Source organism: Bombus bifarius, unplaced genomic scaffold, assembly GCF_011952205.1.
Source record: "Bombus bifarius isolate JDL3187 unplaced genomic scaffold, Bbif_JDL3187 scf7180000010271, whole genome shotgun sequence".
Lineage (NCBI taxonomy): Eukaryota > Metazoa > Arthropoda > Insecta > Hymenoptera > Apidae > Bombus > Bombus bifarius.
Genome location: NW_022885586.1, coordinates 6,128,377 through 6,156,336, shown reverse-complemented (window position 1 = coordinate 6,156,336; position 27,960 = coordinate 6,128,377). Strand labels below are relative to the sequence as shown.

At 42.3% G+C, this 27,960-nt stretch overlaps 1 protein-coding gene and 1 long non-coding RNA gene across 3 annotated transcripts in view; both read left to right on the top strand.

Annotated features, from left to right (window-relative positions):
• Positions 1-27,960, top strand: part of LOC117216295 — a 58,510-nt gene that overhangs the window by 5,366 nt on the left and 25,184 nt on the right. For both annotated transcript variants that reach the window (XM_033462902.1, XM_033462903.1), the window contains exon 3: positions 18,486-18,946. In XM_033462902.1, the coding sequence (XP_033318793.1) occupies positions 18,486-18,946 (461 nt within the window). The remainder of the gene's footprint in view (positions 1-18,485; positions 18,947-27,960) is intronic.
• On the top strand, positions 5-12,045 carry LOC117216298. The gene is made up of 2 exons (XR_004489344.1): positions 5-480; positions 11,913-12,045. It is a non-coding gene; the product is annotated as an uncharacterized LOC117216298 (long non-coding RNA).

Sequence of the window (27,960 nt, the reverse complement as noted above, 5' to 3'; positions counted from 1 at the left end):
AAAGTCAACGTAAAATTCGATAGCGTTATTAGCCAAAATCGTCTTCACTTTTTGGAACGGAACGATCGAGCAAAGGACACATACATCTTGCTGGAATAGTACGCACCACGTGAGCAAAGATTATCCACTTTTGCGGTAATTTGTGGCTGCTGATGCGCATGCTGTATCGCGCAAGATGGCCGCCAACTCGCGATCGCTGATTGGCGATGGCGGAGCGGGTTATTTGACCGGCGGTTGGTGGTTCCAGCACTGCCTGGTGCGAGTAATTTTGATCGTGATTATACTAATTTCATAGTATGCCCCTTCTCGGTGGCTTAAGCATTGGTTGAGTTCACACGAGCAGCAGTACAGGGCAAGAGTTGCCGTGCTAGCGAAATCGAACATCATTTGTAAGATTCCTTTCGACGTGTGTCAAAGTGATTTTGTGTTTTCGAATTTACGCCAGGCTATGGATAACAGTTCGCAGAAAATTTCATGTTGGTAAGTGTATTGTACTTTTTCTGATAAACCGACAGCTTTTTTAGCTATAACGATTCAGCGTGCACGCGATAACGATGTCATGATGCATAAACCACGATTACTTTTACAGGCTTACATACGTACAGCGAATTGCTTCATTTGATACAACTGTATCGTACATTAAACGTTTGCATGTAACATTTCATATATGATATGTCGCACACGCTGGCTACGTTAAAAATACGGTATACGTTTTTAAAATATGTTTCACAATATATTTTTTTAGGAGGGAAAAAGATACGCTGAGCGTGTGAAGCCGCTTCAGCTATTGTTATTAGCCTCAGTTATATTGAACCATAATTGTTCCGTGTTGTTAGTGCGGCGTATTCACGGGCAAAAGGCCCCCGTTTTACTTTCCTCTTTTCCCGCCCCTCTTCTTCCCTTTCTGTCTCTAACATTTTCTATCTTCGTCTCTTTCTCTGTTACTTCTTCTATCTGTCTTTTACGCTCTTGTTCGCTCATTGCCTCTCTCCTCCCTGTGGCCAGCGAGTGGAGAATCGCCGCCACGGCGGTGGGGGCTAAATTACCACAATTTTGTACTTTTTATACCGCGAGGGAAAAAAAGAGGATAATTTTTGGTGGAAACGCAACAATTTTATCGGCCGTTGTTATGTGAGATCAGTTGGTGTCTACTGCCGCTACGCGTTACACCTGCCTGTCTTGTGTGCTCCGCTCTGGACTATGGATCAGCGGGTTCTGTTCCCTTTGTCACCTTATTTCCATCTAAATCCACGTTGTTTTGGTTCCGAGACGAATAACTCAGTGTCCCCCTTTCGATCTATCAAGAGTCATTTATATCGCCGCCATTTTGCTGACCTTGACTAAGGTTTCCTCGAACTCCACGTTGCCAATACCTTCTATTTTTTATTTTTCATGTATAAAAGTGACAGTTAACGATGGCAGTGCATATGTCAAAGTGTAGCTTCTAGTGTTTTCGAAAAATTGTGTATCTTTACCATCTTGACACTAATTTCTCGTATAAGTGATACACCATGTATTAAAATGCATAGTGTGATTGTGAATGGCCGCCATTTTGGTGCACACAATTCTTCCCCCCGAGGAATTCTGAATAGTGATATTGTAAGTGAACAGAAGTTCGTGTTAAAGTAGAAGATTCGTTGAAAACGATGATCTCATCAAGATGTTGGATTTTTCTTCTATTAGTACAATGATTTTCTTATAAGAAAAACGATAAAATACCGCAAGATATTTAAGTTATGAATCACGTCCGGGAAAAGTCGAATGGACAAATCTTTGATTCGATGTCTAAGTTTGATATAGTAACTTTTCTTGCGAAAAATGAACTTTGAATGGAAACAATATTGTTAATAAATATCTTAAAATAATGAATGTAGATACATTAATTGAAAGATGGCAAAATATTAACATACGCGATTTATATTCTAACCATTAACTACTGCGCAAAAAAATATTCTTCGTTTTGCTTTATCCTTCAGATAAATTCCTCTACTCCTCCAACATGCCGCTGGCCAGGCATCACTGTCACGGGAGATTTATACTCCTTGAAAACTACATGCTTGCACGTGCACACAATGCTGCTCACTTTGTGCATAAAACACTTGTTTCTTTATTTATCTAATTGTCCTTGGTCTTCTCAACGAAATATGTTTCGAACACATTTTGTACCCAGGGCTGGCGGTTACTGTTATTTAAATAAACAGATTAATTTATCCAAATATTCCTTAACGAGGTTTCTTCAAAATTCTTTTCTGTCATGTTATTTAGAAAGAATGTTCTTCGATCTACGATTGTAAACTTGCAGCTAGCATCGCAGAATAATGTTTTACCTGGTACAGAACTTGTAGATTCGCTAAGTGGAAACGGATTTTCTGTTTCTTGCGGTTCCTCGTGCGGATCGTGGAATTGTTAAAGCCGTCGGATCCTTATTGATGCCGACGATATCTATCGCTCCCGGGCTTGCTGGACCAACGTTGAAAAAGGGGAAGAAAGAGGCAATAAAACTGCAAGGGCGAAAAGGACGGAGGTAAATAACGGTGGAGAAGGCGTGGTTGGCGCGATGCGGCGCCCTCAAAGCACGATCGCCCCTCGAGGGTACATCTTTTAAGAGTTCGAGGTACGAGGACCGTCGAAACTGGGAGCCCTCGAGATAAGATCCTCCTAGTTATCGAACGGACTCCCGTTCACGATCGATGTACCAGAACCCATCCACGATTTTTGATATACCCGCAGGCGAATCGATCCTTCCACCTTTTGATTTCATTGTGTCTCAGAAATGTGGCCTTCATCACCCACAAGGACGCTTCTTCCAAAAATCGTTTAGTGTGCGTCAGTAGCTTCTTCTTCGAACCTCCTTCAACATCGTCGCGTCGCGTCGAAATATTCGCAATCCAACGCAGTTCTTGTACTTATCCGACGGCTAGAAGCTACCGTGAAGTTAGTTCTCTTTCATTTCGACAACGAATTTAGCGTAGAAAGAATAGAAGGAAAGAACGAAGTAAATTATTCATCTAGTAAAGCCAGTAGGATATCTTGATGTTCCACTTCTAGGAAATCAGAAGAAACATTCGGTAATTCTTGAGGAAACATTCGTGCAAATGGGCACCTTTGAATTAGACCAGTAAGAGGGGCACTAATGACGATACGATGACCCCAAGCTGTGGAAACAAAGACCGAGATGTAAGAATGGAAGAACATACATCGTTTAAGACGTCGGTAATTACAGACTCTGTTCTATCTCGTGGGACAGCCGCGGCAGATGTGGATAATGATAGCCTAAATGTGCCGATGTGTCCCACTTCACAGAAGACGCATTCAGCTTTCTAGGATTTTGTCCTCCTCGATCAAAATTTCGATCGAATAATCGGTATAATCGCATCACGAATAGAATAATAAGAAGAACGATTCGCAACTCAAAAAAATTTAGTTTATTAAATGCATCAAGCAATACAGACAATTTTCAGAATTATAATACCAATTTGCTGGGTTGAATTCTTGGAATAAATTATTAACTTCATAAAATTTTTAATCTAGAAGCCTCATCTACATGCAGATTTATCAAACCGTTTCGTATCTCACGATGTTTCGTCGCTACTCCCAACCAATTTCTTTCCTTAAGGGTATAGATTCGTCGTTCGACGTGAACGAGACACGCTCTGCGTTCTTTCAGATCTTTAATTACTAAAGAATTTTACGAGCCGCAGCGTCCATCTCTGTCACATGTTTGTCCAAGCCCACCTGAAGTTCCAGCTAATTGCTTATCTGCTAATTTGTAACTTTACCTATTAAGTAATATCATAGATCAGTCTTGCAATAGCTTCTTGTATGCTATATCTTCCACTCTTTGATAAATGCCGATGCAATGTCATTTTCTCCACATTTATATTCTATGTTGAAAATTGTTTAATTCCAAAGTTCAAATGGTTTCGTTTCTCTTTCCAATGTCTGACATTTCACGCTTTCTCTACTCTTGCGCCACGGGTACTGGAATTGAAACGACTAATCAAATCTGCAAGTGGCGCAAGTTTAAAGTTTTTCCTCGCTAATAGATTACATTGTAGACGTGTCGATGGTAGTTCTGTGCGAGAATAGAGGAGGTTTAATGTTTACCCTCGTCTTGTTCGCGGATTGGATAATTGTATCAAACTTGATCTGATGGGAACAACGTAATTCGAGGTTGTTGAGTGTAATCTTGACACCATACACTAATCATGACAAAACAATAGATACTATGCTTCGGTGTAATAATTATGTTATCGATTCGACAATTGCGCACACGGGAACTTTTTATTCCTCGGCACACTTTATTCAATCGTGAAACATTCTACTTCAACACGGTAGTACAACTCATTCGCGCCTGGCGATATGTCCAAAGTAATCATAAGTATCAGGAACTAAATTCAAATTCTTCGCAAAACCTAATTTAGAGATACAACTATAATATAACAATTCAATCCTTTCTTCTTTCTAAAACAGACCTTCGATGTGGAAGATTTACCGCGTCATAGATTATTCCTATGGACCATTTCTCCAAGCAACTATCGTATCTAGATACCAAGGTGTAAAACTTAACACGTTAGAACGAACAAGGATGCTCGAGGCAGTTAGGTCAACGCGATGCTCGAACCGTGAGTGTCTCAGAGGTCCATTTTCGAGGTCACAGCCGGCTGTCTTTTTCGCGGTGGATCATGGATGGAGAGCGGATCGCATAAGCCAGCTACACGAGTCAGGACCGCGTAATAACACGGCAGCACGAAACAAACCGACGAATTAGGTACTATCGGGTTCTGCGAAAGCGGTCGACAGACGGACGTAGCAGAACGGACGGATGGACAGACAGCTAGCGCAAGGGCCCAGCGTGGCTAAGAACGAGGAACTGTTGAGGGGGGCATTCGGGGATGGGGAACGAAGGGAAGTCTCGAAAGGGCCTGGCCTCGTGCAATTACGGGGCCCCGGCAACCCCGACATTATCCCCAATTATCCGTGTGCGTTTTGAGGTTAGGTTTTCGGGGCCCCTCCGGGCCAAGAGGCGCGCGAGAGCCACCGCGAGGCATCGCGACCCAAACGTCCACGTAAACCCCTAAAGAAACAGGAGACAAAGAGTAGTAGGGGGCGAACTCGATGGAATGAGACTTTCGGTGTGTATATACGAACCGATCTATTATATGGCGTCTGGCGTCAGACACAAATCGATCCGGCACGTTTCGGTTTTCTGGGTTGTATGCTTTCTCGCGAACTGCACGACCGCAAGGCATGCGACCAATTCGCCGTGAAGGGTTGATGCATGGTTATTTCCGTGACCGCAGATCGGATACCACCGATGCAATCACGGTGGAAGGAAGTTGAGTGGTAATGAGAGTCAAGAGAAAACCGTTAGAGACGAATTTTCATCATAGAAAGGACGAATTCGTTCTTTTTATTGTATAATTTGGATATTTTTGTTTGGCGATAAATTGGTGAAAAGAATACTCCTTCCGTGTATTAAATACTTGTAATTACGATCGTAGGTGTTAGATTAAGTGAACAGTGTTCAGTGAACTTTCGCGATTAGAGTGTAAGACACACCGTCTCGGTCTTGTGTGTAATTAGAAATACCCTTCGCGGTACGTGATACCTAGCATTAACCGTTCCATCGAAGAGAAAGCGAAACCAAATAATATATTCATAACTGCCCAACCGAAACGGTCTAACCACGGTATAGTTTACCCTAGACTGACAAGAACACCTTGGTTTCGTTCGAAGGGCGTAGTTCTTCGCGGTATCTGCTAACCTTTCACTGATCGTTGTTACGATCTAAAGCACTTGGATAGTAGAAAGGGCGAGGGACGATAGAACGATGAAAATAGGGCAGTTTCGAGGACTCGGGCGGACCTCGTGTCGGTTGGCGTGCTGGAAAAGATTTACAGTCTCCGCACCGGAAAGGGTACCGAGAGGGCGGTTGATGGAAGAATGGTTTCCGGCGATAGCTTCTAGCTTTAGAAACTACACCTACACCCAGGTCGATACGCGTGCCAGCTTGAAATAGCAGTGATAACTAGCTGACGCAAATTTTAGTTCAAATTTGAACACTGTACAGATATTTTATCAATTCAGATTAGTAAATAAAAACGAAGATCTTTGAAACTTTACAAATAGATAATTCGTAGAATTTACTTTTTTGTCATAAAGAATAGATGGTAGTTTTCTTTGATTTCAGTTTTCTCCCTTTTTGTCCTTTGAATCACGTGTTAGGTACCATTAGTACGTTTCTCGCATATGCATAATAATTCGTCATTGCATTCTGAAGTTACACCTTTCGAATACAATTTTCATAATGATATGCGAAATGTCTGTGGTATTCACAGTCTGTTGCGTGGCTCCACCTGGCGTACAGAATGAAATAAGGTACCAGCTGACCAATCCACCTAATATTATATGCTTTCCACCTTATATTCTTTCTTCTCAAAGTGAATATTTTCTTTCAGAAGCGTTGAATTACGTTCTTTTACCGCAATTGCACTTGACTTTGATATCTCACGTTCGTGTCTTCCCCCCACCCCCTATCTTCTGCTTCTTGTTAAAAACAAAAGAATCGTTCTACCATGTTACTTGCTAAAAGACAAATTTCTCTTAGCAAGAAAATCACTACCTGCTCTTCTTTAGTTTCCATACTCGGCTGAGACCTAGTCTACGTTAGAAAATCATCACCATAGACAGCTTACATTTATGAATGAGGCAACGACATGCAAATTTTTCCATTACGCTTTAAAACGGAACTTCATGCCTCTAATTGAGGAAAGTACTGAGTTAGTTTGAACGTGGTTGATTTCTCACGCAAATTTCCGCATGTAGGAGTCGCGAGGCCGCGCGCATTTCTATGCAATGCATCTCGACTGGTTTCCCGAGCGCGTAAGGTCTCGAAATATCACGTTGCCCGGCTCTATAGTTCGGTGCCTATCAATCACTTGGCGCATGGTCCGGCAATAAGACTTCTCGAAGGAGGGAGCTATTATCCTGCCAGACTCTGGTGATGCACGACCTCCAAGCCGACGCTGGACCTTAAGCTGCCGCTGAACGATCGTCCGCCGCACGAAAATTCCGCGACTGCATACAAACCAGCAGAAATAAAATGGTGATCAGCCGAAGAAAATTCGTTCCTGTCACCCAGAAGCTCGCTCTATGCGCGAAGATTTACCTTCAGCGATTTAAAAATGTCCTCGTTGATTTATTTTATTAAGTTCTGCCGTTTAACACGGTAGGGAAATAGAAAGCAAACGATCGAATACGGTCGCCGAAATGTAAAATATCAAAGAAGTACAAAGGCACGAGTATGAAAACGTAATAGCGTGTATAAATCATTGATCGATGAAAAAGTAGCATAGCCTCGACGAGGGGGAGAGAGAATTATGACGCCAGGAAGCTGTACGTCCGTGTTTTATCTCGGACAGAATGGTATAATGAAAAATCGGGCAGTACACGTAAGTTAAGGCCTACTCGAGAAAGAAAGATCGAGCTCGTTCGCCTCTTGAATATTCATTAATCGTGGCTTGGCTATAAGTATACTGACAGGGTTGAAGGATCGAGCAGGAAGAGAGATTTTCTATTAGGGAATGATTGTATGGAATAGCAATCGTTAAGGTGGACATGATTCTTCGTGTTTTGTATCATAAAAAACTATAAAAAAGAAAATTTGACGCTTCTTTGATAAAATATAATACCGCGTGAACATAATGAAGGATATCCTGTGTTTCCTTTGTGAAATCTCTTAGAAATTCACGCCGTATGTCTTCTCCAATGAGACTAATGAAATTATCGCAAGTGTTAGAGGAGATTAACCCCGGAACGAAGTTAGATCGCGTGATTCGTGAATTCCCTGCGGTTGAGCTGAGACTTCGTTCCTTTCTCATTCGTGACAACAGAGCTGCTGCGATGCACGTGTACTCCGTGATACAGAAAAATTATCCAGGCAACGTCTGTTCGCGTTATGCGCTAAAGTATCCCCACGTAATACGCACGCTACTGTCTACATACATTCAACTTTTCCTCCCTTGTGGGTTCGTACACGTCTGGGTAACACGCGATCTCAAAGGATGAGAACAGATACTACTTTTACGATTTCAAGTTGAGATTTCATCGAAAACTTACTTTGTAGAAGTACATAAACATATGGAAATCGATATTTATCAAAGAATTATTCAGTATCTAATCGAATATGAAAAAATAGGTGACACAAAATCTTCGTATGCGGTACAGGCTGTGCGTTCTTTGAACGTGTTACAGCGGATTTGAGATGGGTGTAATCGCTTACGAAATGACATGCAAATGCAATGGGCATCCAAGGCGAGTCTGGTTTTTCAGGGCGTTACCCTCGGAAATTCTGGTCGGTTGGTTGGTCGATGGTGAACGTTGAGGGCGGCGCATCTGTCGGCGGAAGATTTATATCCCGAGGCCGAAGTTCCTCCACGGAGTTACCCGTTGCGATGTTACCTGACATTAGGCACGCCAACACGAAATACTTTCGGGTATCGTTCAGCCCCTTTACTATATCAATAATTGAAGTACCAAGTTATTAACTAATTGGAACCACTTCGTAGACGAATTAAACGTAAAACGCTTGTCCAAATATAATTACCGTAACGGTTATTCACCTTTTTTGTTATAAAATTAAAATTTAGACCTTTTTCATGTTACCAAATACTTTTCAGAAATGTATCTTTAATTGTGCCTGTATTCACTCTTGTCTGTATATCATATTTATATACTTTTATCGATGAAGGACGAAGTAAGGAATTATAAGGGATGATACTAACGACGCACGAAGGGATGAAATTCATCTATGAAGGCTTGATAGAATAGCATCGCTGATAATCAACCACTTTTATGACCATGATGCCGAGGTTACCGAGTCCAGGCTCAAAATGGAGGACCTCTCCGACACGGCGAGAAAACGATGCGCTGCGGCGCGATTATACTCGGCTGTGAGGGCCGTCCGGTCTATCAAAACCCGCTCGGCTATACATCAATGCCATCTATACGTATAATTTCGATGTCGACTGCCACTCGTTTTATTTGCCGCGTGCAAAAGCGAAGGCGTACGCAGTATGATTTGAGGTTAGGTTGACCGGCATTGATGATGCGCGTACTTTTAGCGATTCCATTCGATTGTATCTGGTTTGTCGGTTTCGACGGCGCAACATTTAGGTTTACGAAAATCTTGCTGCTAGCGAGTCTCGATGGAAAATACACGTTTCGAAAGGTTGAATATAATCTTTATCCTTTGTGTACTTAACCAACGAACGATGATGCGCTTACTTACCTAGCACAAAGTCATCGTGCGTATGATGAAAATGCGCAACGCGTATCAAATCGGCGTATCTTTCTCTCGTTAGGCGGCGGCCAATATTGGTACACGATAAATCGTTAGTTAACGTAGCGAGACGCTAAAGAAGATGCACGGTAATATTGGCAGTTAAATGACACGGTATTATCCGAAGGTAATAAATGTCACAATGCAGTGTAATGACTCTGTAATTTTGGTCACTTAACCGACGTTATACCATCAGTTATAGACATGCGAGCGCCACGTTGTCGATCTTCATTTACTCGTGTGGTAACAGGTTGGCCAGATAACGCGCGATATTTATTGCATTTTCCACTTAGATACGAGGTGTTGCCTGATGTATCTTACTCGTCGTCGGACATTTTCGTAATCCATCATGCGCAACAGAATACGCGGACGCGTTTCATGAGTACATTCGTGGTCGGGCAGGGGGCAGGGGCTACGGAATCGCTCTTTTATTGCATGCCTTCGTATTTCTTTCTCAGCCTGCTTTCTCAAGCTGACACTTAGGAATTAACAGATCGCTCGGTGGCAATTAAACCCCCCAAAGTCTAACTCTCTACTCGCTGGTTCCCATGGTTGCACTATGCGCCTCGGCTCTTTGGACGGCGAAAAAAAGACCGCGCCGAAATGAAGGAAACATGGGGATTCGAAGAGGTTAAGGAGGGAAGGGAGGGTTGGGAGGGGAGGAAGACAGACATCATCGACAACCCTGGTGAACGGGGTACGTGAAGTTCCTCTGGTTGCGCCGGGGTCGTGAGAGCAGCGAGAAAAAAGGCCCAAGAGAAAAGAAAAAGCAGGCCAGAAAAGATACTGCTCCGTTGTGGAGGGCAATATTTACGAGAAGGGTTGGGTTCTGCGAGTTCCAACCATGGGACGTAATTGCACCGGCAGACTACTCTGATTTATTGGGTTATTACAGATCCTGCGTAAGAAAAGTTCGACCCGCGTGGTGTATGGATTTCTTCAACCGTTTCGCTATCTTTGTAGTTATTCAAGATGGCGTGGGAGTATAGAACAAGAGAAACAGATTATTTTATATGGTATCGTATGAGATAATTTTTATCTTTCTCAAGTTATAGTTAGAATACAAAAATAAAAATAGTAGGTTGTATGAGAAATGTTAAGAGTTGGCGTTAGGTTGGTTTTAGTCCGTTATCATTGATCGCGTGCTTGTTTTCAAACGCTGATTGTTTCGGGTTGTTGACGAGAAATGACGGTCGATATTTTCCGTAATACATTTATACAATGCGATTTTGCGTTTGAGCGACAGACTGCGGTTGGTAAAGTTTTGTTTCAGGACTGTAGAACTCTATCGATTAAAAAGAACACAGGAAAGATATGATAAGGTCCATTTTTTTTAGTTTCTAACATTATGTTACTTGGTAGTTAAAAAATGTTTTGATATGAAATAATTATAAAAGGGAAAACTTGATAAATTCGAAGATATAAGTCTTCTAGAAATAAATATAAAATTCACGTTGTTTCGTAAAAAACGAGTAATCTTATTTTAGTTATGTCAGTAATTTAATTAATTTTAGTGTGCACGAACAATACTATTAATATTTGCGAAATGTTTAAGGAAGTAATAAAAACACATATTCAGCCCCAAAATCAAATGAAAAGTTAACGATATATTAAATTTTGTAGTTGCTTTTCTATAAAACACAGGAAATGTATCTTGTCATATGTTTCATCTACAGCCATTAATTTCATTACACCTATGATAGCATTTTATCTAAAACTTTGATTGTTTCGAAAAAGCCAGTTAGTGCGGATTAGAAGACAAGTTGATAATACAAAAAAATAACATCAGGCTTTCAAAAATCTATGTAGAAAGTTTGAAGCCCTAAAATTTCATTCAAGTCCATTCTAAATCGAATTCCTTTTTTGTTTTGACGTTAGGCGATAAATCTCGAAACTAGTGGGCCTTGGGGTACCAAAAAGATATGAAAAAAAAATCAGGATACGAAAACGAGAGATGCATTTTGCCAATAGATTTACGAGCCTATCCATCCTCGTAGCACGCACTTGCTGCACATATTCTCGAGAAAAGCTCGCCCTTGTGTGTGTGTGTGTGCATTGTACATATATAAATATATCTAGGATTCCAGAAGAACGGTTCATTATTATAAGCCAGGAGGCGTAATTGTTTCCAAGGAACCGTCATGGCGAAGATCTTGCCTGGGAACGTCGAAGTGTTGGCAACCTTCTACAGGACGTTCCATCGATAGCGCCGCTAGTCACGACCATTCTACGTCTACCGATTCTAATACTCCTTTCTATGCGGTGGTACCGCGAACTTTCAGATTTCCACCGACGGTTCTGTCGGCGTGCTATGGTATACAAAGATGGTGTATGAATAAACTTGCGGATACGTGTACCGTAGCGAGCGTGTGTCGGTGTAGATCGAGATTAGATAAATTACAATTCGCCGCTGGCTTGATAGTCTACGGTAAAATATAGAATAGAAAATTAGAAGTAACATTTTTTCCTTTTCGTGCGCGCATGAAAATCGCGTGCACGCGCGCCTACGGTCACTCAGTTTCATAAGATCACCGTTAGAACTTGTCTGATATTCTTCCTTCTGTTTCAGGTGTTCGTCATTCGTGAGCTCATGACGCGTTCTTGATGGCGTTCTTCAAGATCTGACGACGAACCAAGAGGAAATGATAGCCGTATTAAATCGATGTTTTTGAATTTATCTAATAATAAACGAGTATGTCTCTGCCTTTTTCTCGTACCTACGATGTTTATCATTATCGACTGGAAGATTTTTCCGAGGTTGTCTTTTCCGGTTCTTCTAGTTACATATTCGAACAACGGAAAAGGCACAGAAAATGTGATGAATATTGGACAAAAAATTTGGCCGCGAACGCTGAATAACGGCAATCTAGTTTAATCTTGACACGCCCATTACACACTGCACCGCGAACCTATTACATCATGATCGCACTAGATAGGGAGTCTATCTATAACGAACCCTGATTCTGTGCCTACCTGTGATACGTATAAGGTACAATTAAAATTCGAAAAAATTCCTGGAAACCAGTTTCAGCCTGGTTGAAATATTTCGCTACGGGGTGGCCACCCAGCAATGTCGATTCAGGATGATCACATTTAATTACCGATTTCTAGTTATTCATCCAAATTTTCTATTCGTCGGTGATCGATGATTTATTTGGTTTCCCAACGGATAGAATTAATCGATCGTGTGCGAATAGCGCGTAAGATATATGAGAGACACATACTCACCGACCATATGATCACGACGATTGTCAGGCTCGTGATAGTAAAGTAAACAAATTACTTGATATAGGCTGATATCCATGGAAGCGAGTACATATATGTATAAATTATTATTCAATTATTATTATTATTATTCAATTTTGCAATCAACATGAACTGACCATATTCTTACATGGATGTTTACGATTTAACTTGCTGAACGTCAATTTGTGCCTAGAAGGGTGAATTTTATTTTGTAAGTACCACGCATTTTACAATGTATATAGGTGTATGGCGTGAAACAATATGATAGCACGCGAGTGCTGAGTGCTCGTGACTGATGTCTTCATGTACCAACTCCATTGTTGCGTCCATAGTCATTGTAATTTTCGCTTCACGCCAGAAAAATCAATAATCGATAGCTTGGTAATAACGCCGTTGTGTTTCCCGGAATGGAATATTGCTCGTTCGGCTGCATTTGCAGTCGGAGAATATATTTTCGCATTTTCACATCGTAAACAGGTCTCGTTGGCAAATCGTCAGTTGAGACCACATATATAGTGGCTTGATTCCATATTGCTTCTTGGAAACCAATTTTCTCCTACGAACGCAACGTGTTACATTACGCGTGGAAATAATTTATCGATTACTTTCGTATTTTACACTGTCGCGAATTTGAGGAACGACGGCCATACCGAACCGCGAGACACGGGGGGCATGGCCACCATTTTGAAAGATGGTGCATCCTGCAAGCCGTGCAACCTACACCCACGCAAAGGTAAGGCCGTTGAGAAAACTCAGACTACTACAACCACCCACGTTTGATTCCCATTGGCCGAGCCGTCCTCACCCATAAGATACCACACCACCCACGGCCTACGGACCCCGTGCAGGTCACTGCCAGTTCTCTACAGGGTGTCCCTAATATACAAACTTCAAATACTCTTGATGATTGATGATGAAATGATTGCCGAAATGCATCATACCCGAAGAAAGTTATCGAGAAAGTCTACGTCACAAAATGCGATCAAAAACATCCGTCAAAAAATAAAACTTGAAATTCAAGGAATTTGGCAAATTTGACGAGTACCGATTGAATTCGGCCGAATCAGTTGCCGATATGAAAATTCTAGTTGGTGAAATTTTTTTCAATACACGTGCTAGACGCACACTTAGCGAGAAGGAATAGGAAGAGAAGATCGAGAAGCCCTCGACACGACTTTGCCGGCGCTCGGATTACAGTGGGTTAGACCAGCGCTAGATTATCTCAGTGACGGTAAGTATAGGTTAGATCGGCAACTCTAGCCCATCTTGCGGCCATACCAGGAGCATTGCTTCCCCGAACACGTAAGTCCCGCACTCTCGGGGCACGTCGAGCCACGCGATAATTCATGGAACTTTATGCGCACCTCGTGTAATGCCAGTTCCTGTTTTTTTTGGCCGTCATGACGCGGCATAGTGAGCCACGGTGCTGCACGAGCCTTAAAGAATCGCATGGGTGGTACTTTTCAAGGTGAACTGCCGTTGAAAATCCGTGAGCATAAAAGACGGCTGGCCGAGTAAGTCGCTTCACGAAGCTACCATAATATAATGGAATAAATACAAGAAAATGAACGAACAAGTTCTTCATTTTATATATATTTTTATATGTTGTTTACATATGAGATCGTATTATCTACGTTTTTATTTTAATTACGCGCGCTAATGACTGTGGTTAATTTAGTATGAATATCAGGCTGAAATATCATCCGGTCTATACATTCTATATCGTAGCTGTTAGAGCGCTATGAAATTGCATCACCTTTGATCGAGAGATTAAACGATTTTACTAGTTGCCAGATAAAATCGGCCAAGCTACTTTATATATACATTGTTACAGCATGATTTTGTATGTTTTAAGATTGTCAGCCGCTCGCGGAGAGATGGAATCTGTAGCGGCGCCTCGCATTAAAGACTACAATTTTTCCATTCCGGGGCCACTAAATTTTACTACAATTAACGCTGGCAGCAAATTGCTACTGCCGATCGCGGAGATAACCTAATTACTACATAATATCAGGTAGAGTTGTTGTTACGATGTACCGGTGTGGTAGGAGGGGAAATTTAAGTACAGCCGAGGCTTTAGCACCAGCGCGACGGTGGGATAATTTTTCCTCTGATTATGGGCACGTGCAATATTTCCATTAGTTGTCAATTTAGTTGTCGGCACCTGATGGACGTACGTTGGATATATGTACCTGCAACCGTTCCGGGAATAATTAACAATAAATTATCCACGGAAGCTATCATTACGGTAGCTAATCGTGACAAATTGACCGTTATATTATTAAACAGCTTACAAACGCTAATTGCGTGACTCGTGTGAATCGTTTGAACGAGAGCAAGTGGCTGATTGTAAGTGAATAATGGTCACTCAGGCCGATCGTTTCGAATCATAGATCGAGTCGAGTAATTGACTTTCTTTCGATAATTCGATCCTAGGGTAAATAGCACTTAGGCCGTGATAAAATTTAATATTATAACCTTGTCCGATGAAATTCGAAGTGCGTCGAGGATCTACCGTTACTTCGTGGTCATTGGGTTCATTAACTATGTACATACATACATACATATAAGATAGAATCTCGCTTAATTAGGTGATGAACTACCGGACAGATTGCGAAGAAGCTTATATCTTATATAGCGTCTCTTCGAAAACTTCTTTTCGATTGGATTTTCCTGTAAGACATTGTTATGGAAGAAATTTTTTTCGTGCTTTATCAAAAGTCATAAAGTACTAAGGTGCTTAAGAAATTGCTGGAACAAGGTTGTTGAAAATAGTCTGAAGCACGACGTGGCCAATAATTTTCCCACCATTGGTAGCGAAGCGTTTCAGAGGGAGTCTTTCAGAGGACGCCACGATGCACGTCTAAAACGCAAAGTTAATCAACCTGCTGACAGATGGCAGAGGCAGTATCGCAAATTGTGGATAAGCCTTTACCAAGTATCGAAAAATATTAGCAAATATTTTGACGTGTTGAATACTCGATTAACTAATGATAGAAGAGCAAACGAGCAGCCATTTCGTGCATCGATAATTTCACAAGAAAATACTGTAATATCGAATAAATATACATACATATAGAAAATCACCACTTGATGGATGTCGATTACACTAAAAAGAGTAAGAAAATGAAAAACAATAATGTCTTCTATTTAGCAAATGAACGGTTCTTTTACACTTCTACCGTTATTACTTATCGTGCCGCTGTTATAGCAGAGTAACTGAAAAATTAACTCGTGTAATTTAGAGCGGCGTTTAAGTTGATCGCCACGCTCTTAACGGATCCATTACGTTATCCTTGTTAAACCAACACGTACAGAGCGAAAACGCTTGTTCGCCGGCGCAACATGCAATCTTGAATTTAGAATTTCGATAACGCCACGCAATAAAACCTGTTTTTCCCGCATCGAACTCATCGATGCAATATATATTGAGAAGCATTAGTCCGGTTCCCAAGATGGTTCGTTGAACAACCTATACCTATGTAGGAATTCACGAGGTTCATCGACGAGACACAGCAAATGATTTTATGTTTTGAAGCGATTTCAATTTCTCTTCTTTCCTCTCTTGACACCAACGTTGCGAACGATTCCTCGTAATACGGGTCCCCGATCAAAGTGTAGAGCCGTTCACGATCTCGCACAATCGCATATCCAAGGGAGTCGAAAGTGCGAAGCGTTTACACCGGTATTTGAACTTCGCTGATGACGGTAATCACGCTCGCTCGACGCTTCAATTGCACGTTTCGTCGGGTTTCTGCGCCTCGGTTACTTTACGATCGGGAGTAACCCAGCGTGGTGGTCAGGATCGTGTCCTCTTCGTCAATCTCTATCCACAAGACCTTCTCCAACATCCTTTTACTCATTTTTCAGCTTCGCTTCTTTGACTATCCTTTCTCCACGTTTCGGTAAATTAACGATAGGCGCACGTTCCTGTCGAGTCGAGTAAATTTCTATATTTTTTCTTCAATGTTTACTATAAGACTGATTAATTGCCGGTGGAATTTACCTTTGTTTGCATTTTTTTTATCCAATTTCTAGTTAATCGACTGAGTTATACTTAGCAAATGTAAATTTAATTGTAATAAATTTGTTTGATACGATACACGAGTGAAATTATAATTGCAAATTAATATAAAATGATTGGTTTCAATAATGATAGGAATTAAGTAATTTAACAAGGCGCCATATAATATTTGTATATAGTACATAATATGAAATTATGTACTCCGCGGAGAACGAACGTTTTTGTAAGATAGCAAAACGATAAGACGGTGTTAATTATAAATAAAAGAGTATGGCAGTTTGATGAGTTTATCCTGTCATTAATCGTTACCAGGGTAGAAAATGCGACGCTTCTGGTGGGATTGCGGTGCTCTTAGTGTGCCACGGAAATTCTAGGATTCTCAACAACCATGCGGCCACGGTTGGCATTATTTGAAGTGTTTCTATACGCGGATGAGTTATTACCGTAAATTACTATTGTTACGACTTCCCTGGGCGCGCGTTACCGTAATCTTTTTGACACGTAGCGCGACACACGGTGCCTTTCAATTCGCCTGAAATTCAAATTAGCCGTGCTTCAATGTATTATCCCATGGCGGTCTCTCGCGAGCGCGCGAGCGCCGACTTCCTGATACCCGTTGACAACCGTAGAAATCACGCTGTCAAAATATTTTTCAGGCCGACCGCTTTTTCCAACCGCGTGTTCAATATTCACTGATGTGACAGCGATGGCCGCGGGATTGCGCATAATTTCACCGCGCGACGATTTTCGACTCGTTACAGAATCATCGCTAAGAGCCAACGAGGACGCGATGGCTAAAAATACCAAGAATATTTCGTTCGGATTCATTGTGTTTCGGCTGAATGCGTTCTCCTTCCTGGATGTGTCTCGGCTCGTGAGTCGTGAGACTTCGCTCGATCTTCTGGTCTAAGAGGAAACAAGAAGAAGAAAAAGAAAAGAAAGAGGAAGGAAAAAAAGGAAACGTTCCATGGAGACGGTGGCGCGGAGACGCGGCGACACGGTCGTTCCACGGTGTTCGGAAGGATGCTGCGACATTATCCTTTCCATGTAGCGAACGCATCGACGACGAATGCACGAGGAACGCGCTTGTATCGAAAGGCTACACGTACGTGTATAAGTATACAGACACGAGTAGCATACAAGCGGAGATCGCACGCACGCGGCCAACAGAGCGCACCGGTTCGACCGGAATCGAAGCTCCGTCGAAGCCCAGCCAGTCTCCGCGGCTCGATCTCTCACGAGAGAGCCGTGAGCGCGTGCATGAACGCACGCACACGCAAGCAGGAACACGCGCGGAAAGTCGAAGCCAAAGCCCAGCAGTCGGTGGACGCTTTGATGTGGCCGCCGCCGCCGCTACCTTCGCCACCCTGAATACCTTTATATCTCGCTCTGCTGGCTCTCTCTCTTTCTTTCGCATTGTCCTGCCGCATAGTCTCGTCCCTCTTTCGCTTTCTCTGCTACTTTGTAGCTGCACCACGCTCTCGACTTCGTTCCGCAATTCATCTCGGTGTCCTCGCGGACTGAACTTCACCCCCTGTCGAGACAACCGAGTGTGACGATGCTCTAGCCTGCCTTGTGACACGATCAATTCCTCCCTTTCGTTTTTTCCATCGCCGAGGAAATCCAGATTCGTGGATTTCTAGGAAAAAGAAATCTGCAATGCAGGAGCGATAATTTCCTAGTAATCGTTAATCCTTATGTTCTAGTAAAATATCGAAAGCTTTCGATTTTAATATTCCCTTCGCAAATTAATCTCCGCTTGAATCTTTCATCCTAATCTATATGGCAAAGGATTAAAATTCTTTACTGCCTAAAAGTACAACAAGGTTGGAACTTTAGAAAAAATGACCTGGATTTCATTCATTGTTACAGAGGATGTCCCCAATTTCTGGATGGAGATATAGTTTGGACGGGAGAGAAAACGGTTGCAGAGTACGTATCGACACGTCGATCAAAGGAGCACGAAAGAGTGACGGAAAGCAAAATCCTCGGCGATGCCCGACGTGGCCGGAATGTGGGATGTAGAAAAAGTGGTGACGTCCCTTTCCCCCGCTTTGGCGGTACCGATAGCAACAGCACGAGGATATCGCGGAGCTTGCGTTCCTGCGGGATCAGGAAAGAGGACGACTCTTGGCCAGCACCTGTAGCACGTAACCGTGTGTCCATCTGTCCACCCGTACCATCGGTGGGAAGGCAAGGCCTGACTTCTTGCAGCGCAATCAATCGAGCCGCCGCCGTTGCCAGTTTCTATTCCTCTTTTCGTTCCCATCTTCTCTTCAACTTCATCTTTTCCGCTCACCACCTTCGATATCCTTCTGCTATCTGCTATCTAGGTGAGTTTAGAACCTCTTGGAACATAATCTGACTTCAAGTACCCAGGAATTTTGATTGCGTTGCAATTCTACTCTTGCCTTGACATTTTTTCTTTTCCTTCGGAGAAGTACGGTACTAGGGATTCGAAATACCAGGAATGTGACGTACTCGCGATTTGAGATACTAATTTTCTATAGGTTCATGAAGCCTGTCGATATTCTTGAATTTTGGTTTTTTCGCTTATTGCCATACCACTGTACCAACTGACACTAAATAGTTTATCTATGATTATCAGTTTGTAAATTTCTGGTTAAATAGAAAGATTGTGATCAGTTACAGCTGTAAACAAATTCTGATCATAAGGAGTCAAGGATTGAAATTGTACTAGAAATTTGACACACGTGCTACGAATGCAAAATAGTAGAAATGTAAAATTACGATATCAAAAGCCGATGGCATTAGGATTCTTTAAATTAACTTATCTTAGATTTCATACTTCGATAAGTGTGACGATTGCAAATACGACAGTCGCAACTCGCAAAGACGTAATTTCATTATGGGAAAGACACGGTCCAGCTAAAGGCGTAGTCGAATCGCGGAGCTCGTTGTTCAAGTTTTTAGCTCAAAACAGGTACCGGTGTTTTGCGGTGCGCGTAAAAGAGAGCCTCGTGCGTGCCACGTATGAAGAGAGTTACGCAAGGCTTCTTAATTTCTTTTCCTCGCAGTGAACCAGCGAAAGAACCATGGCCTTGATGATTCTACCGAATCAACGTTGAGATCTTCTCCGTTACATCATACCTTTGATCTTCCATATTCAACATTTTTTACGCCCTCAGAGGAAGCATAACGTGACAACGATGACAATAAGAGGCTGGGAACTGTAGCTCGCAGGACCAGAAATTCGCAACGGGCCAGAAATTCAAACAGGTCAAAATCTGCATACCTATCGACCGTTCCTTGGATCCTAGTTTCTATTTCTCTCGATATAGAAAACAATAGAACTAGAAGGCGACCAACGAAGACAAGACAAACGATGGGTGACAGGATCGAGAGTCACGCTTTCGACTTTTCCTATTTTAGTAACCGAATTATCGTAGCTTTTTTCTGACATGGTTCAGTGTCGAAGTCAAACTAAGATGTATATATTTTCGGCTTTTCTTCTTTATTTCAGACGCGGTATTTTTTTCAGAAGAAAAGAAGAAGAAAAGATTCGACCATGAAGATCGTTCGTTATCTGGAAGATAACGCGACTCGTTGTTCGCAGAATAATTAAGCTGAATGTTTGAATCGTAGAGCCGAATAATAATGACGATGCTCCACGCGGCGGTACTCACAGTACCGGCACAATATAATTAACAGTAGCCGTGTACACATACGGAGCAACAATTGCCGGCTGCTCTTTGAAAGAGAGACCACCCCCGGAGGCGATAATTTATTATTTTTATAGGGAGCTATTCATCAATGGCTGCGGTCTCTGCCACGGTTCCTATGCCGTCGTCAGGTCATCCACAGTAGATGAAAGAGAGGGAACAGGTGCCCAGATTTGACGAGGAGAAGCTTAATTGTCTTCTTCCGTAGAAAAAACTATCTCTCGGTATCTTGTTATTTATGATGAGAAAGAAGAGTGTAGTAATTAAATGTTAACTTGAATCGTGTAATAGTTAAGAGGAAGATTCCTTCATATAGCATTTCGTGGAAAAAATCAGTTTAATTTTCCAGTTAGATCTTCTATAAGTCTAATATTCTCTTTGATTCTTCAAAAATAAAAGAGGAAAGAGACGAAATTAGTTCATTCATTTTTAGCGACTCCTCTAGAGAATACATCGTCTAAACACTTCATTTTTAGCTTCTAAACGATCATAATATAAATCTTTGATTTTTAAGTGTTAAGATAGGTCGTGTAATACTTTAATACACACTTCTTTATGAAGCACATTTTACGGAATCTTCTGAATCTTTTAGTTCGCTATTTAAGAAACTTTCTGTTTTTTAAAAAATGAAGGGAGAAAGAGTAAATCCATTTTCGAAGAACAGGTTTCCTCTAAACAGTTTTCGTTTATTTACATTGACAACATTAATATTTGACTATCTAATTAACCGTTTCTAATCTTGTCTTAGAAATGACAAAATGTGACCTGCGTCTCTTTGGTTCTGAGTATCTCGTTTAATCGACGCTACATTTTTCAAATCTAGATGGCCCTAGACATTTGTGCAACTCTGTAGACGAAACGATCGGCTGCCAGGCACGATTCTAATTTCCATCCACTGTATTTTCATGGATGTTCACAGCGGTCAGATCGCTTTGCTCTATTTGCATTTAAACGGCTCGCTATGGTTGACAAATGAGGCCGATATTATCGGACAATCGATTGCCAGGCTGAAGGAATCGCTTTGCTCGCGCCCGCCAAGCCGGCAAATCTCTTAACTTCGCGAGCCCCGATTCAGGAAAGGGCCGGGAAGAGGAGAACAATCGGGCCTGCGACATGCCTCTACAAGCGGATTCCGTGTTCTCCGTGTCTGCCTGTTCTCTCTCCGTGTTCCTCATCCTCCTTCTTCGTCTCGTCTCCTATCCTTTTCCCCTTTTGTTCACTGTCTGTTTTTGTGTGACTCATTTCGTCCGAGACACCCGTGAATTTGCTGGTTCTATGGGAACCAACAAAACCAATAAAATGCATGCTTTCGCTATAGATCTAGCGAAGTTTACTGCTTCAAACCATTGAATAATAAAAAAAAATTATTTTTTTCTAATAGCGTCTTCATTTTTCTATTTTCTTTTTTTTTTCTTTTTTTAGATGTGGCATGTGAAAGAGTTCGAAATTATATATTATACTTTGTATTCTCTCTGTTGCGGACAGTATTGCTATAATATTTTGTGAATCGATTTGGAATTTTTAAAGTTTTGGTGAATAATAAGTGAAAGTAGATGACGACGAGGATGTATTAAATAGCTATGAAGTTATTTTTGGTCAAGGCCACGAGGTTCCTGAACCCCTTGGGAATCGAATCGAATAATGTTTGGACAGCGTACTATGTCGCAGAGGAAACTCCGCACGGGCAATTACAATATTTCCTACGTTGTGAAAGAGGATGGGCTTGGCTGACACTCTGACAGCCCGTAGTCAAATGTTCCACGCTCCCTTGCGTTCTCCTCTACGCCGCCATTGTATCTGCATACGCACATGCCTGCTTCCCTAACAGTAACTTCTCGTTTTCGTCTCGTCTGGTACACGTGTCGCTGCTAAACTACCTTTCGCTCGTTTCACGCGCTGTGAATTTGATTTTACCTCGGAATCACTCATTCGATCGTTCCTTCCTTTGTTTTCATTTTATTTGTGAAAATCATCAGTCCCCTTCCTTGCTCGTCCATAAATCATAGCGATATTTATTTGACTCTATCGCAAGATTATTTATTGTAATTTCCTATCCCTTGTTTTCCCTTTTCTCAATTAAATTATAGAACGATTTGATTGTTCTACCTACGTCATCCATAAAATTCAACTGTACTTCGAAATATTTCCATTATTAATCGAAATAATCAACTTTCAGATAATTGTTTCCAATATCTTATCATTCGTCCTCATTTTTAAAATCAAAATTATCTACCAGAACAATGGACCGATTTAATCATTCTCCCTCCATCGAATTCAGGACCATAAATTAATCTGTGCCTTAAAACAGTCCTTTTGTTTCCACGTTATTGACTAAAATGATGAACCCCGACAATGGGTTAGTTTAATTATTCTTCCTGGGCGATAGAACGCAGTCGCTATAAATGGTATACCGGTAAATTCACGGTCAACGAAAAGAAAGAGAGACAGAATGCCAGATCAAAGGAGAGGGTCTCACAGGTGGACGCATTGCGCAAACGAAAATCTCATTATCGCGAGACAAAGGTAGGACGATTAATCATCATCATCGGCGTATCTCTGCGGGCAGCGCGTCTGGCTCGCGGCGGAAGCGCGGGATGATAGACTCGAGGAGTCGAAACAGGAGGAGACGAAGAAAAGAGAGCAAGATGAGGAACGAGCGTCACCGTTGCGGTGCCTCGTGAAAGGTCCATGCGGAACTAAGTCGTCGTCCTTTTGTTCTCGCGTCGCTGGACCATCGTAGCCACCTACCAGACTTGTTTCTCCTTTTCCTCTTTTTTTTTTCTATCTACCTCTAAAAGACCATCCTCCCTATTTTCTCTTCTTCTTCCTTCTTTTTTCTCTTCTCTTCCTCTCGAAGCAACGATACCGCGACAGGGGGCTCGATTCTTTCACGATTCGTCGCAGTTCATTTGCGTATAGATCTCTCTGTTGGACGATTCCAAAGGAAAGAAGTCGAAGCTCGGTGCCTTAGTCTCATTCCATGGCCGTCGGCAGAACGCGTTAAATTAGTAATTGTGTTTATTACCAAGGCAGGGGTAGCCGTTTTCGATCGCTGCCACCTCGTGTCGCGTTCCTTTCGAAGTTAATCCGTGCCTCTGCAATTGCTTTTTCGCCTCGAGAAAGAAACGATTTCGTGTGTGGCGTTCGAAGGTATTGCGTTCCCTTCCGCCGTTTAAAAAGATGGAAAAATGTCAGTGTAATAGCAGCTTTTGTCCTCTTTCCTTTCGCTGTTCGTGTACAATAGTATACGCGATGGATTTTAAGAGCGAGACCACCCTTCTTGCGCTCGTGTTTCGAAATCGACAAACGAGTCGGTTATATTCTCTATTTAGGTGTGACAGCATGTAGAAATTTACATAGAGAACTATCTATATCCGCCATGAAATTTCTATGAAACGATTTATCTTTCACTTAGTAACGTATGTATGTTTTACGATATACCATTTGCGATTCATTACAATTAGAGACCTGATTGATGAAGTCGCATTCGAAACTATATGTAGCATTCAATCTTCTCCGATAGGCAGCGCCTTCTCGAAGTACACGTAAATTGAGATGTAGGAGAACTTGTACGTTCGAAAGATCCTGTCGCTAGAAGGATTCTAGGAAAAGTTCTAGCAACGAGAGAAAAACTAAATTTCTCAGAAAAGTAACAGTGTGCGAGGATAGACTACAAGAAGAAAGAATGCAAAGATATCGAAAAAGAGAATGCAGTGATAAAAAGCAATCCAAATGCGTTAAACAAGGAAGCAAAGAATTACACTAATAGAAAGGAGCAGCATAGGAACACTAGAAGTGGAATTTAACGACAAAAAGAACAGCGACAACCTTCAACACTAATAGAAAAGCCCCAGAGTATCGGAAGAAATGACACTATTAGAACAAGAAAAAGATTCTACAACTAAAAATACAACAGACTGTAACTAGACAACAATCCAGGATGTAGCGTTCCACGTACAGGATAATAAAATGTCGTTCCGCCCAAGAACTCCTAATAAAGGAGCATTAATGACGTTTAATTACAACAATAATATTTTTTCCATGAACACGGTAGCCAGAGAAGCCTTGGAAAAACTGGACGACGCGACGGGCGAATTACGCTTCGCTCGGATTCGACCCGGCAGTTTCTCCTTTACCTGGAGTATCGTAACGCGAATCCGCGACACGATGGAGGATCGGAAAAAGGAACAAAGGATAGGAGAACGTAAAGTCTGTCGTTTGACTGGCTGGGTCGAACCGATCGAGCGCCTCGTAATTATTGGGTTACCTGAATGAGAGACGGTCGGTGTCGACAATGAAAAATTCTGGAAGGATTAATTTCCAGCCTCGCGGCACCACGATAGGTAGGATCCTCGGCTTCACGTTTTCCCCTTCAGGGGGAACATGGCTCTGCAACGCGCGGAAGTCCCATCGAAATTCCGGTGTGCACGTGGAGCCCATCAATCTTATTTATGCATATTAGAAATTACGCGTATATGTAAGTACACGGCACGGTACACGATACCACCGGCGAAAAACGAAGAATTAACAACGTTGTCGGGCATCAATCTCTGCCTCTGTTCCTGTTCGATGTCGCCGACCGGTTTTTAGGCGAGGCAACAATGTTATTAAACGCTATTAGAATAGGTCGTTTAAAAAAAGATCACTCCCGATCGTTGATTTTATGTACGATATTAAAAATATCGAGAGCACCGAAGGAATACTGGTTTTAACTCGGACGTACGACTGTTCGTTCTTTCACTCGTACGAGAGATCTAATGTTAATCTGGAATGGCGACGAATGTCACCGGAGGTGGTCCACGATGATAAATGCGAGGCCTTAGGCGGACCTCACCAGTGAAATGGTAGGTAGGTAGCCGGGTAGCCGACAACACGCAGCAGGGGTCTCTTCTCACCTCTGTCCGGTGGCAGTGCAGTGAAAGAAGGAACACGCTTCCGTTTCAACGAATCCCCAGTCAATCTGCTGCTTCGATCATTCCAGAACCAATCTGTTTTACGCTGTGTTCATAAACAAAATATTCGTGATTCTAGAAAGATTCCTGACAAATCTATCGATTTCTGTATGAATGTAAGTACGTACTTACATAATTCTTCGCTTGATACCTCTTCAAACAAGCGAAAAAGAGAGGAAAATAAATTGTCGTGCACGTTACAAAGAAGGTAATCAACATTCTTTACGTTTGCTTTTATACTCTCGGAAAGATAATTGGAAGCACGTACATTCGAGTGGAGCCGGGAAGGAGGAAGAGGAGATTTAATATCGAATCCAGCGAACAAAGAGGCAGACAAAGGGCGAGCATCTCGACGCGGAGAAAGGAAAACACTTCATTCGCTTCTGTGAAATTATAGAAGGCGGAGAACGGCGTTTGCAAACGTCGAGATGCAAAAGAGGCGGCGACCGTCAGCAACCGGGTTCAGAGGTTAAAAATGCGACCTTACTCGACAAGAGGGAACCTTCATCGTCGTGCTGCGACAGAAAGCGTCGCTTTTACAAACGCGATCTAAAGAGACGACGCGTGCTTTGTTCTTATATGAGCGTACACATCGAGCCGGCGAGGCTTGAAAAAATTGCTTGATATAAACAACAATTAAGTAGGAGTGCCGTGGATACCTTTCACAGCGTCGAGCCCCGTGGGAGAGCTGGTGCACGTCGCGACGAGAAAAAAGAAGTCGAAAGGTGCGCGGTGCGCATAGAAGAACGACTTCCTCGCGTAGGCGATCCTCGAATCCTCCATACCAAAATTGGCCAGAATAACTCTGCGAAGAGCGAGTAATTAGTTTCGGAAACGATTGCAATTGTCCTTCGATTAGGAACAATTAGACTAAACGAAAGAGAACGTTTTCGACTGAAACGTTTATGAACGAGTTATTAAATCTGAACGATTTAATTCGGCTGTCTTTTAATTAGTTTGTCGATTCATCGTATACTCGACTGAGAATTATATTCTCGCGTGATCCGTTACGGTAGATATTGATATACGAGATTATCGAATGGACGATGGAAAATCTGCTAAAAGGAACAGAAAGCCTCTGCCGTCGATCGTTTTCAGCGTTGGTTAAGCTACGTTTTTAGACATAGATTGGCTTAGATCCTTATCTTGGGAAATCCTCGTGCGAGCGAGATCCTACAGATAGATAACCGTTAACTTTCGTGAGAAATCATTGGCAGCGTCTAAACGTGGTTGAGGAATTTTTAGAGCTTCCATTCTTCCAGTTCCCTGTCAGATTTTGTATTTTCTCTTTCGTGAAAATGACGATTGTGTCTTTTAGATTTTACGTATTTGATTGGTGGTTTCTGGTTTGTTTCGTTAGTCAAAGAGGACTATTTTCGAGACTCCATGCGCAGTTTGCATGGGGGTTGCGAGTTGGTTTAAGGGGGCGGGTCGCATCCCCATGACAACCGTTGGCCTCGCTGATAAATCGACTTCGTGCGCGGCACATCGGTACACCGTGAAATGCGATTCCAGATTACTTCGAAAGTTACGATCCTAATTAACGATCCACGAACGCACTCGTTGTTTAAATTACCGCTTTCGTGGGTTCATGGTTCGATGCACTGGGAACGAGTTCTGTAATTCAACTCTTCTGATAAAGTTTCTTAATAACCAGCCTTTAAATGACTTTATTATAAATTAATAGTTTTTACGATTCTCTAAATCGTTGGTTGCCGCGGTAACATCGTCCGACTTTTCTGATCTTTAAACACATTTTCCACCCGAACGATACAATCGTTCGTCGTCGTTGATTAAAGAACCATGACGCTGTAAAACGTTGCCTGGCAAAAACGTAACTGCTTCAGCCAGCCGTGGAATCGTTCGATCAGACACTTTCAGCAATAGTGGACCTCGACACTTCTCTCTCTTTCTTTCTCTCTCTCTCTTCATCCTCGTGATGTTCTCCTTCTTCATATACATAGCCACGACAACCAGTCGAGGTTGTGTCTGCCTTTCCAGAAAATTTTCCGCGGAGTTGGATGGAATATGAAGTCGCGTGCGCTCTTGCAAATGTATCGCAAATTGTCGTTGCGAAGTGCTTAATGCAGGAGGCGAGGTGGTGGCCGTCGAGGTGGCGGAGGACGAGGACCAGGATTGGGGCGAGGAGACGCTCTTATAGACGAAGGGAGACGAAGCCATTTCGCCCGTACCCGCCCACGCTGGAATTCGAAGCTTGGTTGACGTCAGAGGCGTAGCAAAACTGTCATCTGGGCGAGGAGTCTGACGACTAACGCGACGCTCCTCTAATGGTCCCGGTAATGTCGCCCGTAAAGATAATCGACCGTGAGATCTTCGACCGTCTCGTGGCTTTCTTCGACGTGCGGATTTCCATGGGACCGCGAATCGCGAAACGATTTTCCGGCCTCCGATGAACGAGCTGGTGCGCGAAGCGTTAGCAATTGTGTAGATGTGCAGGTGCAGGCTGTCATCAAGGGTGCACTTGGTGATGGAGCGTTCTTTGAGGTCGGTGACGTTTTCAAATGTTTTCTCTCCTTCTAGATTTTTCTCGCAAATAAAGACGGAATGGTTTCGTTCAGGATGGAGACGGAGATTTATGGGTTTTATTCGTTAATGCGGGATACGAGGATTTATATTTGATTGCGTGCTTCTTCTATTTCAGAATGTAGTCGTAGTTTTCTTTCTGTACGTGCGTGAAACGCGTGAAAAATT